General features: G+C 38.0%; 1 protein-coding gene across 4 annotated transcripts in view; it reads right to left on the bottom strand.

Moving 5' to 3' along the window:
* Positions 1-873: 873 nt before the first annotated feature.
* RIPK2 (receptor interacting serine/threonine kinase 2) overlaps positions 874-16,292 on the bottom strand; it is a 59,225-nt gene continuing 43,806 nt past the window's right edge. Inside the window, exons 8-10 of one of the 4 annotated variants that reach the window (XM_027843177.1) lie at positions 8,913-9,000; positions 4,472-4,624; positions 874-1,499 (exon numbers count right to left, since the gene is read on the bottom strand). In XM_027843177.1, coding sequence (XP_027698978.1) covers positions 1,147-1,499; positions 4,472-4,624; positions 8,913-9,000 — 594 coding nt within the window. In that variant the 3' untranslated portion in view covers positions 874-1,146. The remainder of the gene's footprint in view (positions 1,500-4,471; positions 4,625-8,912; positions 9,001-16,292) is intronic. The other 3 variants (XM_027843091.1, XM_027843231.1, XM_027843017.1) reach the window with 3 other exon arrangements.

Below are 16,292 nucleotides of genomic sequence, written 5' to 3'. Positions count from 1 at the left end.
TGCTATTTGACAGGTGAGTAAACTGAGACACAAAGAGGTTCCTTAAATGTCTTGCCCCAGGGTCACACAGCAGATAAGTGTCTTAGGTAGGATTCTAATTTAGGTCTTTCTAACTCCCAGGCCCACATTTTATCCATTGTGCCATCTTGCTGTATTTTAAATAGACTGTCTCCACGTAAGGAAGGCCTGGGTTCAAGTCCAGATTCTGATACATACTAACATTGTGATTCTGGGAAAATCATTTAAAGTCTAAGTGCTTCAAGTAACATCCCCCAATTGTAAATTGCAGAAGAGGTATCAAATTGCATTGGTACAGGGAGTTTCCTCATTCAGGAGTTCTACAAACCCAAGAAATTAATCACAAGTTTGATTAAAAAAAAAAACCCAAATCCCCCAAACTCCTAAATTACAAAGGAAATTACATCTTGCATTATTAGTGGGAGTGGTCACATTTCCAAAAGACAGATCCCTGAAATACTGATGTACTTTTGCACTATTACTTGGTGTGGATTCAGGAAAACCGGAGTTCAAATCTGACCTCAGATAGTTTCTAGCCATGTGGTGCTAGATAAGAAACTTATGCTCTGTTTACCTCTGTTTTCTCATCTTTAAAATGACTCCCAGAGTCATTGTGGGGAATCAAACGAGATAATAATTACAGCACTTAGCCCACTGCCTGGCATATGGTAAATTCTATAAAAATGTCAGCTGTTATTGTCATTGTTGCTGTTGTTATTTGATGAACAAAAAGATGTTATTTGAAACCTTAATGTACTTTAGGCAAGTAATAAATACTTCACAAACTTAGCAATTGTAGAAATGGCTTAAATCAGAAAAATACAATATCATACACACTTTTTATGAACAAGTACAAGTATAATTACTTTATCCTTAAAACAACATCAATTTACAAAACACAATATAGTAAGCTACCTACTACAGTGAAAGTTTTCCACTTATATTCATAAAAAAATACTTTGATGAACTATGGTGTTGAATCCAGAAATAATTATATTAACTTTAAAAGAAATCTCAGTGAGACACCTAATTGTCAAAATATTATTTATAATTAAAGTTGGAACTGAAGCATGAGAGAGAAAAAAATGTCCTTTCATAAATTGACTTTCCCTCCTGGTAAGCAAACACTTAAAAGCTTTTATTTTGGAATAAATTTAAAGATGTTCCCCTAGAAACCACAGATATTTCTGGGTAAGGCTGAAGACCCAATTGTCTGTTATCTTTCAATTTCTGTACTATAATTTTGGCAAACTCTTCTCCTTGAATGTCAGAGGTATCCAGCATTTGCCTGACTTTTGATGTCCTTGTAGGTTTGGTGCTAATAAGTTCATAGTCTTCCTTCATAAGCAAATCCTTAGACAGAAGGGCATCCAGGCACTGGTTGAGGCAAGCTTCAGTCATCTGGTTCACAATGTCTTCCCTTTTGCTTTGGATCCAATGCTGGGCAATACCATTTCCATGACTCTCTGACAGGAGGTCTACTGGGAAAAAATACAAAAGACAGATGTGAACTTATAGTAAATTATTTTTTACTTTTTCTTGCAGAAATACTATCAGTCTCCTTTTTAAAAAATACTGCAGTGGTTCACTATCACCGGCCAAGTTAGGATTATATCATTAGGTTGGCATTTAAGACTTTTCCCAAGTTCGGATGACCCTACTATTCTATTCTTTTAAAATGTATTGTTATGAACTTGAACACTGACAAACACAAACCTTTCCATATACAAATAATCAAAAAAGATCCATTCCAAATGTTCATGTGGACTATTTGTGCCCAACCTGTGGTAGAACCTTCCAAGCTTGTATTGGTCTGCTCTGCCATAGAGGAAACGCTATGCTTCAACCACAACAAAGTGATGTCATTTTGGTCCTTTTCAAGAACAAACTACAAAAACCACACCATACTAATTGAAAAAGAGGAATGTATAGGGAACTGTAAGAAAGGCAATAACAGTTCCTGCCCTCAAGGAGCTCATATTCTAATGAGGGGGAGGGAACAACCTACAAACAGCTATGTACATACAATATATGTATAGTCTAAATGGGAGGTCATCTCAGCGGGAAGAAGTGAGGAGAAAGGGCTTCTTGTAGAAGCTAGTTAGCTTAGTTTTGAAGGAAGCCAGTGAGGCCATGAGGCAGAGGTGAAGACAGGCATAACAGGCATGGAGGATAGACATGGAAAGGCAGAGTCAGGAGATGGAATGTGGTATGAGGAACATCAACAAGGCCAGTGTCACTGGGACGTGGAGGAGGAGGAAGGGAGTAAAGTATGAGAAGACTGGAAAGATAGGATGGGCTAGGTTGTGAAGGGCTTTAGAAGCCAAACAGAGGATTTTATATCTGAGCCTGGAGGTAATAGAGAGAGAGACCTTGGAGTTGACTGAGTATGATTATGACATGGTCAGGCTTGCACTTTAGGAAAGTGATCTTTGGCCACTAATTAGAGGATGGACTGGAAGAGATGTGAGGCAGGGTTTTCCAGGCCTATTCATAATACTCTTCTCCAGGCCAAGTTATTTTCTGTTCCCATATACATCCTGCACTTTCCCATGTCTATACCTTGCAGAATTTTCTCCTTTTTTTCTGCCACACATTGCTCAGTTAACCCATTCTTTAAAATCTAGATCAAATACCACCTCTTTCAAGAAGCCTTCCTTGATTCTCTTAGTCAGTAATGGCCTCTTCCCCTTGGACTTCATGTACCACTTCATTTGTACCTTTCATGTCCATGGCATGCATTTGTTTTATAATAAGTATGTGTCATATCCCTCTACTAGACTACAAGTTCTGTGAGAGGAGGACCTGTGACTTCTCTAAATTTAGTGCTTCACATAATGTTCTAACACAGTTGGCAACTGACACGGATCAGTCGAACCACAAAAATATATAATAAATAACAGTTAAATTGCTCTATTAAATATATAATGAAGATATATAAGTAATAAATAATAAATACTAGTTGAATTACACTATCAAATGTATAATATATATTATAATAAACATAATAAACAAATAGTTGAAATATGTAAATAATAAATATCAATTGAACTATTAAAACTATTTTCTCTCCTAAGGGAAAAATAAGATATCTAAAATTTGGACCTTAAGCTCACTGAATATTCTAATAAGAGGTTTTTTTTTTCTCTTTTGGACTCAGGAATTTGCATGGCTCCTTTAGATGAAGCAAAGAAGTGAAAGTGACAATATGGGTAATGCTAGAAAGGTGGGGTACTCTTTTCCCACCCAAACATCTTTTCTATTTACTCTAAATTCACCAATATTTAAAACAAAGATGCATATAGTATTTTTTTTTAATTTAAGAAAATAGTCCTTCAGTTTAAAACGGTTCTCTTTCCCAGGTTACAATGTGATTTGTTCTTGCCATACTACCCCACTTTTGTTCCTCTATTTCCTCCATTTTAACCATGTCAGGAGGGTACTACTTACCATTTCTGTTGAAATCTTACCCATCAAAGCCCACCTCAAATGCCACCTTCTCAAGCAGCTTTGGCTTATCCCATCTCATCTCAGTTGAAAATAATCTCTCTTGCATTTAGAATCTAATGTACATGGTAACATTTTTGTTCGTTTGTTTTTGGTTTTGCTAGGCAATGGAGTTAAGTGACTTGCCCAGGGTCGCACAGCTAGTAAGTGTTATGTGTCCGAGGCCAGATTTGAACTCAGGTTCTCCTGACTCCAGGGCCAGTGCTCTATCCATTGCATCACCTAGTTGTCCCACATTGTAACATTTTTGAGAACACATCTTACCTCTCCTATTAGCCTGGAAGGTCCTTGAGGACAACAATCCAGTCTTATTCATTTCTATATCACCTAATGTGACTAGCACGGATTATGTATTCAAATAATACTTATGGAATTCACTGAAATTCCTTTTCTCCAAAGAAAATATAATTTGAATATTCTGATGCTTAAATACTCCACCATTTTAAGAAGCATTAAGCTATAGGCAATTCTTAAGATACTATTCTTTATCTTTCTCCACATCAGATATTCATGCAACATCATCTTGACCAATGCTACTGATAACATTTCAGCATGGTAATATATAATGCATCAATGAATATAGGCAGCAGATAGAGCTCTGGACTGGGAGTTAGGAAGATATGAGTAAAAATCTGGTCTCAGGAACTTCTTAGCAGTGTGACCCTGGGCAAGTCACTTAACCTTTGTCTACCTCAGTTTCCTCATCTGTAAAATGGGGATAATAATAACACCTACCTCCCAGGGCTGTTGTCAGGTTCAAATGAGGTAACATTTGTAAAGCACTCTGCAAACCTTAAAGTGCTATATAAATGTTAATTATTATTATTATTGTCATCATCATCATCATCAGCATGGAATTAAGGACAAAACAATCAGGTTTACTATGAGACGTACTTACATATAGCCAATAATGCCATTTAAAAATATCAAGTAGCAACTGTTTTACCTGAATTTCCTTCAACTGTGAGTGGCTGTATTACTGCTGAAGAGCAAGCTGTCTGGTGGCTGCAAAATTTAGCTCTTTGGACTAAAGAAATGTTACCATCCCAGCTGTGATTTACTGCAGAATGAGGCAGTGTTGAATACTCTTGATTTTGTGCTGTAAGACACAAAGTTTTCATTAGGTTGTCTTATTGCAAAATATCCCTTACATCACCTTGGAAGTCCCATTCCATTCAGTCCACGTCAACAGGCACCCAGCTCAGGGCTAGGAATACAAAGGCTCAGGAAAGGGTAGCTAATATGTCTTCAGGAGAAGGAGAATACTAGCACGGTCTCCTGATTTGGAGGATAGCTCTCTATCCACTACTCCATGCAGCAGCTCACCATCTTCATCATCTCATCATCATTATAATCCAGTCTTCCTGGAGCAGGTAGAGACTCATTGTGCCTTGAATTAGGTAGGAAGCTGTCTCTTGTGAAATGAAGATGAGTATCTACCTGTGTTGCCAAGAAAGAAGGCATCCAGTACTGGCAGTAGAAAAAGGAATGTTGTGGTTGGCAGCACACTGCTGACATGTTCATATGATGACTTAGCATGAAAAAAGGGGAGGTACGCCATTTTCTCCAGATGGACCAAGGATATCATGGAAAATCTCCCAATACTTGCCAACCTCGACAACTGGTGTATTCTGGTGATTCACGTGAAGACATAATACCAAAGAAACCCTTCAAGCATCCCTAAGATTATGAAGGCCTTGGCAAGAAACTAAAGAACTGGTGGTATTTTTGTCACAGTTGCTGAATTAAGGGATGGGCTTCATTTGTAAAATGGGGATAATAATAGTGTCTATCTTATAGGGCTGTTGTAAGGATCAAATGAGATTGCATGTGTATGTGTATAGTAGTGATAGTGGTAGTGGTGGTAGTAGTAGTATTAGCAGTAATAGTGATGGTGGTGGTAATAGTAGTGGAAGTTGTTTTAGTGGTGGTGGTGGTGGTGGTAATGGTGGTGGCAATAGTAGTGGTGGTGGCAGTGATGGTCGTAGCAGCAGCAGTAGTACTAGGAACAGGACTAGTAATAATAATGACAGTAGTAATAGTGGTGGTGCTAATAGAAGTATGCAGACAAGAACAGCTGGCTAGGAAGATGGTGTTTCAGAATGAGGTTTGGATACATGAATAGTGGACTCCTGGGCCAATTTGATCTAGTCTAATCTAATTAGCACTGGTCAGAGATAGAACATATTTAATAAGGGTCATGAAGAACATGTTTGCCTAGTAACTTCCAGATATGGTCAAAAGAATTTTAACCTGGAAATCAAAAAGAAGGGAGACCTGGACAAAGAGTAACAACTCCTATTTTGTTTCTATTTTTTCTTCCAAAGAGAATGATACTTGGATTAAAAATGTTAGAATAAAAAAGGGGATGGGGAATTGAAAAGTGGGCAGATGGAGATAGAGAGCTTAGCTTGTTCAAATGAGTGCAAATCACCATGCCCATGGAACATACTTCCCAAATTAGTGAAAAAAATTTGAGAATGTAATTGTTAATAATAATAGTTAGCATTTACATGGAGTTATAAGGTTTGGAAAGCACCTTACATATTTGCTTGTGATTTTTAAAAAACATTATGGTGCATGGGAAAGATGCTGCAGGACTAGAAATGGGGCAACAACTTCCTGACTTTCAAAAAGGAGAAGGTACACTCTTTAAACTATTGGTGTGGGGTCTTGACTTCTATTTTTGATAAAATTGAAAAACACATGATTAAAGGGAAAGTTTACAAGCCCTTAGGGAAGTGATGACTAATCTGAGTCAGTCTGGGTTGCCAGATTAACCTAATTTCCTTTTTTGACAGGGTCACTAGATTGGCACCTTAGGGGAATGTGGTAGCTATAGTATCCCTGAGTTTCTGTAGAATATCTGAAAAAATATCTCATGATAATCATTGTGTACAAACTGGAGAAAAGTGGGCTCCATGATAGGACAGTTAAGTGCATTTGAAACTGGTTGAAGAATCAGGCCCAAAGAATGGTGATCAGTAGACTGATTTCATCCTGGATAGAGGTCTTCAGTGGAGTATCTGATATGGGATTTTTATCAAATTTGTAAATTGATACAAAGCTGGAGTAGGAGTTAGCTAACACACTGAATGAGAGGTAAGATCCCCAAAGGTCTCAACAGGTTTGAGCAGGGGTTCTTAATCTGGAATCTGTGAACTTTCAAAATATTTTGTTGATGTTATTGATATAATTGGTTTCCTTTGTAATTTTATGTATTTAAAAACATTGTTCTGAGAAGGGATCTATAGGTTTTACCAGACTGACAATGGGGTCTAGGAACCAAAAAAGTTTAAGAACCCCTGGCCCAGAATGATGGACTGAATTTAATAAAGTGAACTATAATAGGAATAAATGTAAAGTCCTACAATTGGGTTAAAAAATATGCACAGGATATGATAAATGTGGCAAGACAACAGTTTATGTGAAAGAAAATTTGGGTCTTTTAGCAGAATTTATGCTCTATATGAGTCAACTACATGATATAGCCTAGTCTCATTATTAGAAATACGCTGTTTGTTTGTTTCAGTTGTATCTCACTCTTCATGACCCCTTTTGGTGTTTTCCCGGCAAAGATACTGGAGGGGTTTGCCATTTTCTTCTCCAGATCATTTTGCAGATGAGGAAACTGACACAAACAGGGTTAAGTGACTTGCTCAGGGTCACAGCTAGTAAGTGCCTGAGGCCAGATTTGAATTCAAGAAGAGGAGTCTTCCTGACTCTAGGCCCAGCACTCTATCCATTTTGCCACCTAGCTGCCCATTAGAAGTACAGTGTCCATAAAAAAAATTAAAATCATAGTTCTGCTGCTCATATGACATCTAGTATTTTGTTTAGTTCCAGGTACCAGAATTTAGGAAGGTCATTTACATGCTACAGCAGTGTTGTCAAACTCAAACAGAAACAGAGGCCACTGAACCATACATTAGGATCCCTGCAGGTTGCATATCAACTTAGAAAACCACATATTAACATTATCTATGTCATACTATATTTTTATCTATTCTGTTAAATATTTTCCAATTACATTTTAATTTGGTCCTGGCCACATGGGAGCACTGTTGGAGTGCAGCAGCATATATGGCATTGCTGTGCTGGAGCAAATGCAGGTAAGCACGCCAAGCATAATGATCATGCCATACAAGGATTACTAGAAAAGTATTTGAAGGGCCTTCTAAGGAAGAGGGAAGAGATTTATTTTAATTGATCCCAGGAGAGGAATTAGCAGAGACGAAGAACTTAGGTTAATATAAGAAAAAGGTCCCTACCCATTAGAGCTTTCCAAAAGTATAATGGAACACCTTAGGATATAGTGAGTTTCCCATCTGGAAATCTTTAGAAGGGGGCTGGATGAATGCTACACAAGTGGGCTTTTATTCACTTATTTGTTGGATTAAATAATTTCTTAGGTCCCTTTCAGTTTGATTCTATGGTCTGTTTCATCTGCTCTCCATTGATGCTGACCCTCACTGACACACACACACACGTACCCTCTCCTTGTCTTTCTTCTTTCTCTTCTCTCTTTTTTTCTCTTCTCTCTCACCCACCCACTCCCCCACATACACCCCCCCACACACCTTTCACCAGTCCTAATTTGTGATGGTGTAAAAAAAAACCCCACTAGATTTGGGGTCAGAAGACTTGAGTCCTAGGCTTGGCACTGGCATTTACTGGATTAGTGACTATGGGCTAGTTATTTAATCTCTCTCAGCCTTGTCTACCTCTTTATAAAAGAGTAATTGTTTTACCTGCATTGCCTACATCACAGGGTTCCTGTTAGGATTAAGCAAGATAATATAAATCAAGGTGATGTATTTATCTTACTGAACAAGAGATTACTCCCTATACTGGTGCAGACTGCACCCCATCCATACTTCCTTGTCCTGTGCAATTATTATTCATGTCTTCCCAAATCTTTTGACATACTGAAGACTTCTTCCTAATGTCCTTCTTTATAGTAAGTTGTGATTGTTATTACTGCCCCAAATCAGTTATTTCATTGGTATAGGAATTTGTGGTGAGGAAATTTCTTTTACCAATGTAGCTGGGGAACTATTCTACAATAGTTTACCTTAGGGAGATATCGTAGGGATTTCCCTTGGGACACTGAGATGACAAGTGACTTGCCCAGGGTTAAAAAGCCCGTATATATCAGAGGTAAAATGAACCCAGGTCCTCCTGATTTGGAGGATAGCTCTCTAACCACTACTCCATGCTGCGGCTCACCGTCTTCATCATCATTATTAACAATTAATATTGCAATGAATTTTGAATCTATATAGGAGATATGCACAACATAAGTGATAGTTGCTTTCTAAGAGTGTTGAATTTTAAGAGAAAAAAGGAAAACTTTCAAATTAATACTGAGTGACAAGCTTACACACCAGAAGAAAAGAGGTTGTCTTGAGCGGTCGATACGGACCTTGCTATTTCAGGATCAGTCCTTACAGTAAACTGAGTTCCACATGATTCCTAAAGTGAGAAAGAGATAAATAGAATAATATTGTTTTTTTCCAAAGCAATTTAATAGCATAACTCCTACAGGATCTGAAGCCTTAAGTTTGGTTTTCAAATGAAAAATAATTAATTAAAGCACTATTATTTATCTGTTTTTTTGTTCTGGACCTAGGGTTTTGACTGTATATGGAACTTGTACCATAGTCTTAGATGGACAGTGTGGCATAGTGGATAGGACACTGGCCTTGAAGTTAGAAACACCTGAGCTTAAGTCCTGCCTCTGACTTTTACCAGCTGTCTAGGTAGGTCATTTAACCTCTTTTTACTCCATACAGTTCTCCAACACCATAAATTATACAATTAAAAAAAAGAACAGAACATCAAGTGAAAGACCTGAAATACTTAACATAACTTAAATACTTAGTTCTATTATCCATAAAATCTAGGGAGTGATGACTATGAGAATATCTCATAGGAAGATTCTGCTCCCTCCCCCATCATTCCTTATGAATGTTGAAGAGTTTTTTCATGTTGGATAAAACAATGGATAAGATGTCTGAAATTGGTGACCTTGGCTGTTGGTTTACAGAAAGTAACTTAATCTGTTCACACTTGAGTTTCACCATCAGAAAGGTAATATAGTTTCAAGAAATGGACACTTGGAATGAATCAGTTATACATATCTTATAGTCTTACATAGAAACTATATGGCATTGATGTTTAATTAATTTCAATAGAAATAATTTAAACGCTTAACTTACTATGTGCAAAGCACTGTGCTAGGCACTAGAGATACAAAGATAAGTGATGGCAGTCTTGGCCCTCAAGGGTGCTATATTTTTCACTTGAAGGATATGAAATGTTCACAAGTAAGTACACATAATATTTGAATGTTACATGTGAGTGAGCACTCATATATATGAGTGAGAATGATTCAGACAAAGACATTTTTCCTACGGCGCCAGGAAAACTTGAAGAGGTAAAAAGTAATTTCTGCTGAGAGGTCTAGGGAAGGCTTCATTGGGAAATCTGAAATCTGAGTTAAATCTTGAAGAAAAGAGGATTTCAATAAGTAAAAATGAGCAGAGAAGCATATTCCAGACATGAAGGCTAAAGGTGGGTAAAGGTGGAAAATAGGACACAACTGGACAAGAATGGAGAATAGTCCAAGTTGACTGGATCACAGAAAGGGAAAGGTAGGTTAGAGTTAGAATGTGCAGAGTCTTAAATGCCAAGGTAAGGAGTTTCTATTTTATCTGATAGGCTATAAGCAGCCCTGGAGGTTGTTGTTGTTTTTAATTAAATTCATGATCAGACCTGTGCACTGGGAAGGTTGATTTGACAGCTGTGTGAAGAATGGACTGGAACACAGCAATTAAGTAGAGGAAGGTTGTTATTACAACAGTGCAAGGGGAAGTGATTAGGGTGGAAAGAAGACAGATATAAGAAACAGTGAATAGGTAGAATCTACAGGGTTTTGGAACTAATTGGCTGTGGTTTGTTAGGGAAAGTGTCCAATATGACTCCAAAGCTTTAAGACTGGGTTACTAGGAGGATAGTAGTGCTGTAAGTAGAAATGAAAAGTTGGGAGTAAAGGTATGTTTAAAGAAGATGAGTTCATTTTGGTACATGTCAAATTTAAGGTGTTGGCAGGTAGAGTTGACTAGGAGGCAATTAGAGAGATGGGACTGAGGAGGAAAGATTGGAGCTAGATAAACAGATTTGGAAGTCATTAGCACAAAAGTGAGATCACCAAGGGATAGATTATAGCAAGAAAAGAAAATAAAGCTCAGGACAAAGCTTTGAGAGAGGAGTAGGAGGAACCAGAAAAGGAGATGAAGGAGTGAAGAGTTAGGGAGGAGAAAGAGGAAAAAGCATTGTTATAGAAGCCAAGAAAAAAAAAAAGAATATCCAGGAAGAGACAGGGTTCAGCAGTGTCACATACCACAGAAAGGCCGTGGAGGATGAAGACAGAGGAATAAAAATGTTTGGACTTGGCAACTGAGGGTCATTAGAGACACTGGAAAGAGCTGGTTCAGTAGCGATGGGATATGAATACAAATTATACGGAGCTGAAGAATGGATGGATAGACTGGTGGTTATGAAGTGGAGGAAGTGATTATATATTGCTTTCTTTTTTTGGACACTTGGTAGTCAAAGGGAGATGATGATGTCTTAACGTAATGGCAAGGTCAAGGGAAAAGTTTTGTTTATTTTTCTGGAGAGTAGAGACCTGAGAATTTTGTAGACTGAAAATGTAAGAAGGGGGCAATCAACAGGGCAAATTTCTGAAGAGGACAAGAAAGTCTAGGATAAAGGTCCCAGAGGTGGAGTCTGCCCTAATCAAGGATGAGAGCTACCTCATTCTCAGACCGAAGGAAAGGCTGTGTGAAGATACAGAGGACAGGAGATGAAGGAACTTATGATTGATGGTCTCAATCCATGGAAAAAATTCGGAACAAGGGTGCTACACTGGGAGAACAGGAAAGTTTTTAATGACTAGAAGTCATGGTAAGAATGGAGAGCAGATTCAGGAGGAATGGGGGGGTGGGGAGGAGAGGAGGAAAAACAGAACATTGTTATAAGAGAAGGGGACTTGAGAGTTCAAGATCTTGGAAGCTGTATAGTTTTCAGTAATGGTGAGGCTTAAGATGTTATGATCCTTATTAGTAGCTGTCAGGAGGCCAATTCTGGGAAGTATTTCAGATCTATGTCCCCAATGTCACTAAACTGTGCATTTCCTTCAATCCAATGATACTCTAGGCTTATACCCTAAAGAGATTAAAAAAAAAGAGGAAATGGACCCATTTGTACAAACATTTTTATAGCAGCTCTTTCTGTGGTGGCAAAAAAAACCCTGGAAATTAAGAAGCTACTTGCAACTGGGGAATTGCCTGAGAAAATTACTGCATATGAATGTAATGAAATATTAGTGCGTCCTGTGAAATGATGAAGGGGATGATTTCAGAGAAACCTGGGAAGACTTGTATGAACCAATGAATAGTGAAGTGACAGGACCAGATCAATTTACACAACATTTACAACACTGTAGGACAAATTTTTCAAGTCTTGAGAACTCTGATCAACCATGATTCTCGAGGATAGATGATGAAGCATGCTACCCACCACTTAACAGAGAGGAGGTGATGGACTCAGGGTGCAGAATGAGATATGGTTTTAGAAAAGATCAATGTGGGAATTTATTCTCCTTGACTATGTATACTTGTTAAAAGGGTTTTTCTCTATTTCTTTTATCTGTTTGGTGAAAGGGGTGGTAAATGGGAGAGAAAATGAATGCTTGTTAATAAAGAAAATTTAAAGAAGTCAAAAAAGAATTTTATAAAAAGGTAATCAATAAAATATGTTTTCCTTAAGGTTAAAGTAATAAAACTAAAATTAGAGATGGATTCACTGATTATCCCAAGTATAACTTGATTACTTTGATGGATTTGTGATTTCATGAATGTAAGCAATCTCCAATAGTGCAAAAGAAACTACTTTCTCATCCTATGTGACTGCAGTACATGAATCTTCCATAAGTTATTCAAAGAGGATCACCCGACGTTCTGGGGAATCTTCCTCTACCTCTCTTGACATTCTGTGGATACCACTAGAGTGTTCAGGCTGCTGATTAGTAATCACTTGCTACTGCTACATGACTTGCTCATTTCCTTTTCTGGTTTATATCTCTTGGATGATAATCTTTATGCAATTTTTGTGTAAAATTCTTCATTGATACAATGCAGCAGCCTACTCATGTCTTCCAAGTATACCTCTTCATTGCCCTTTGGGAGATATACAACTTTAATTCTTGGTAGAATGTGATATTTGGTGACCTGAAGTGATAGTCACTGGAGGAAAACTGATAATTAAAAGTTGGGCTTTTTTTTTTGAAGGAGAACTATTTTACTGAGAAAATTGAGGTCATTCATTATAAGCTCTTTCTTCTCCCTTTATTTGTTATCTCAAAACTGACTGACCTCCAGCCTCTCTTCCTTTACACATAGGATGAAGAGATGGCCATATTCCTTGCTAAGCCATCTCTCTCTGTACCCTTAATCTCAGCTTCTCCTCTCTCCTGCAATAGATTGCTCCCCAAATCATTCCCCCTACCTCCTCAACTTCAGTATCTATCTACTGGCAGCTTCCCTGTTGCCTACAAACATACTCAGGTCTCCCCATCCTTAAGAAACCTGGTCACTTGACCCTAACCAAGTTATTGGTCTGTATCTCTCCTTAGCTGTCTACCATTATTCTCTGCTACAGAGAGCACAGCTCCGATGGGCTGGCCATCTTGTTCGAATGCAAAACATATGCTTGCCAAAAAGACTATTTTATGGAGAACTTAACACAGGGCAAGAATTCACATGGTGGTCAGAAAAAGAGATACAAGGACACTCACAAGGTCTCTCTTAAGAATTCTGGAATTGATTGTGTGACGTGGGAGATGCTGGCACAGGACAATTCAGCGTAGCGTGCCCATATCAGAAAAGGTGAGCAGAGCAGAACCGAAGTAGCTCAAAAGAAATGCGAGATGTGCAAATTTAGAGAATCCACCCCAAATGTTCACAGGACTATTTGTGCCTGTTCTGTGGTAGAACGTTCTGAGCTCATATTGTTCTGATCAGTCACAGTCGTACACACTGTAGCTTGACTCTAGCATACGCATGTCCTTTGTTCTCGAAGAGGACCAAAATGACAACCAACTGACCCTCATTACCTCCCTTTCTTTTCCCCTCAATCATGTTTTAATCCCGGAGCCTCCTGTCCACTTTTATTTCTTTGGAGAAAGAAAAAAAAGAAAGAAAAGAAATAAACTGCATTTTAAGTATCCTTAGAACTAACTTTCTGCGGATTTGGCTCATGAGAAGTTAAAATCAGAAAGAGATGGAACAATCAACTGAGACACACGTGTGTATGTGTGTGTGTGTGTAGTTTGTGTATGTGTGACTATACACATATATAACATATATAGTATATATGTATGGGTACACACACTATATATACACCATATACAAATATATGAACATACATTGTTCTCTCTAATTTTGACTTCTCATGAACCAAATATATACACACACATAAATATACATCCACATGTATATACACACACATATATACACCTATAAATACCATGTTTGTACACGGTTGTTTTCATGTTAACTCCCCCATTAGACTGTGAGCTCCTTGGGAGCAGGGGCTGGTATTTTTTGCTGTTCTTTGTATCCCCAGAGCTTAGCACAGTGCCCTGCACTTACTTAACAAATGATACATCTATACTTATATTTATATCTATATGTGTGTAGGTATGTATTTCTGTAGTCCTAGGTCTCTCTTCTATATTCTGCTTCCATATCACCAAAAGCCTATTTGACATTTTGAACTGGATGCCCTGTAGAAATCTCAAACTTTAAATGTCTAAAACAGAACTCATTAGCATTACCTTTAAAGCTATTCCTCCACTTCCCCCATTTCTATCAAGGGTACCCCTATCCTAGGCACCTAGGCTTGTAAGCTTCGGGGTCATTCTCAGCTCTTCACTCTCCCTCACCCCACATGTTCAATCTATCCCATTGAATCTGCCTCCATATCTCTTGCATCTTTCCTCTTCGTTCCACTCACACAGGTGCTACTCTCATTCATGTCCTCATCATGTTTCACCTGGACTGTTACCATAGCCTCCTAATTGGTTTCCCTGCCTCATCTTTCCCTTCTTGAACCCATCCATTGCACAACTGTCAAAGTGATTTTCTTAAAGGACAATGGCTAATAGGTGGCATTTATATAGAGATTTAAGGTTTGCAAAGGATTTAAAAAATAAGATCAACAACCCTGCGAGGTAGGTGCGAATATTATCTCCATTTTGCAATTGAGGAATCTGAGGCTGAAAGAGGTTAAGTGATGTGCCGAGGGTCACACAACTACTAAATGTCTGAGGCCAGATTTGAGCTCAGGTCTTCTTGACTTCAGACACAGCACTATCTCCACTGAACCATGTCATTTCCCTGCTCAGAACACTCCAGAGCCTTCCCATTACCTCTTGGATAAAATACAAACTTCTCTGTTTGATATTTAAAGCCCTAAAGAACCTGACTCCAATCTATCTTTTTAGGTTTATTATATATTATTATACTTTATGCACTCTATAGTTTAGTCAAAATGTCCTCCTTAGTCTTTCTCACATATGATATGCCATATCCCATCTTTCTACTTTTTTACTGACTGTCCCCTATACCTGAAATGTACTCCTTCCCTCATCTCCATGCCTTAAAATGAGTAGTTTCCTTCAAAGCTCAGCTTAAGTACCACATCTTTTCTGATTTTCCCTGATCTCCCATGTCACCAATGACTTCTTTAAAAAAAATTGCCTTCTTTATTGTCTTCTTTTTTAAAAAATATATACTTAAGATCACAGTCCTACAGCAGGAAGGTGTCTCAAAGGCCATGGTTCTCTCTCTTAATAATAGATTCTAAGCTTTTTAAGGGCAAAGATTTTTTGATTTTTGTCCCAGTGCCCAGGCCAATGCTTGATATAGTAAGTGCTTAAGAAATGCTTGTTGATTGACTGAAGTTACGGTTCTTAAAAGCACTGTACAATTTTCCAAATGCAAACCAGATAGTCATTCAGCAAGCATTTATTAAGTGCCTACTGTATGCTGGACACTTTGGGCATACAAAGAAAGGCAAAAAAAATGTCTCTGCTCTCAAGGAAATCAGATTATGATGAAGTAGACAATAGGCAAACAACTACATACAAACAAGCTCTATATAAGGATGTGATAAATTGGACATAATCAACAGAAAGACGGCACTAAGATTGAGGAGGGCTGACAGGCTTCTTGTAGAAGGCAGGCATTTAGCTTTGATTTGAAGAAAGCTAGGGAAGCCAGAAGGCAGAGATAAGGAGGGATTTTCAGGTATAGAAGAGATGTCCAGAGTTGGGAGATAGAATGTCTTGTGTGAGAAATAGCAAGTATACCAGTGTCACTAGATCATAGAATATATACTGGAAAAACCTATTTTCTGTCACCTGTTCATTTGTGGGCCCAAGTCATTATCCATCTACAGTGTCTGTCCAAGATATATGTACTGATATATTAGATCAATGGGCTGCTCATCAAGTGATATTGTAGTCTAGCCCACCAGTGGTGTCAGACTCAAATAGAAATGAGAGACAACTAAACCGTACATAAGGATTCCTGTGGACTGAATATTGACTTAGGTGACCTCATATTAGCTTTATCTATGTTTCATCATATTTTTATTTTGTTAAAGAGTTCCAAGCTATATTTTTTCCCTGTTATATT

The sequence above is a fragment of the Vombatus ursinus genome, unplaced genomic scaffold (assembly GCF_900497805.2).
Source record: "Vombatus ursinus unplaced genomic scaffold, bare-nosed wombat genome assembly UNPS02000577.1, whole genome shotgun sequence".
Classification (NCBI taxonomy): domain Eukaryota; kingdom Metazoa; phylum Chordata; class Mammalia; order Diprotodontia; family Vombatidae; genus Vombatus; species Vombatus ursinus.
Note: the sequence above shows the minus strand (reverse complement) of the source record. Positions and strands in the feature narration are given on the sequence as shown.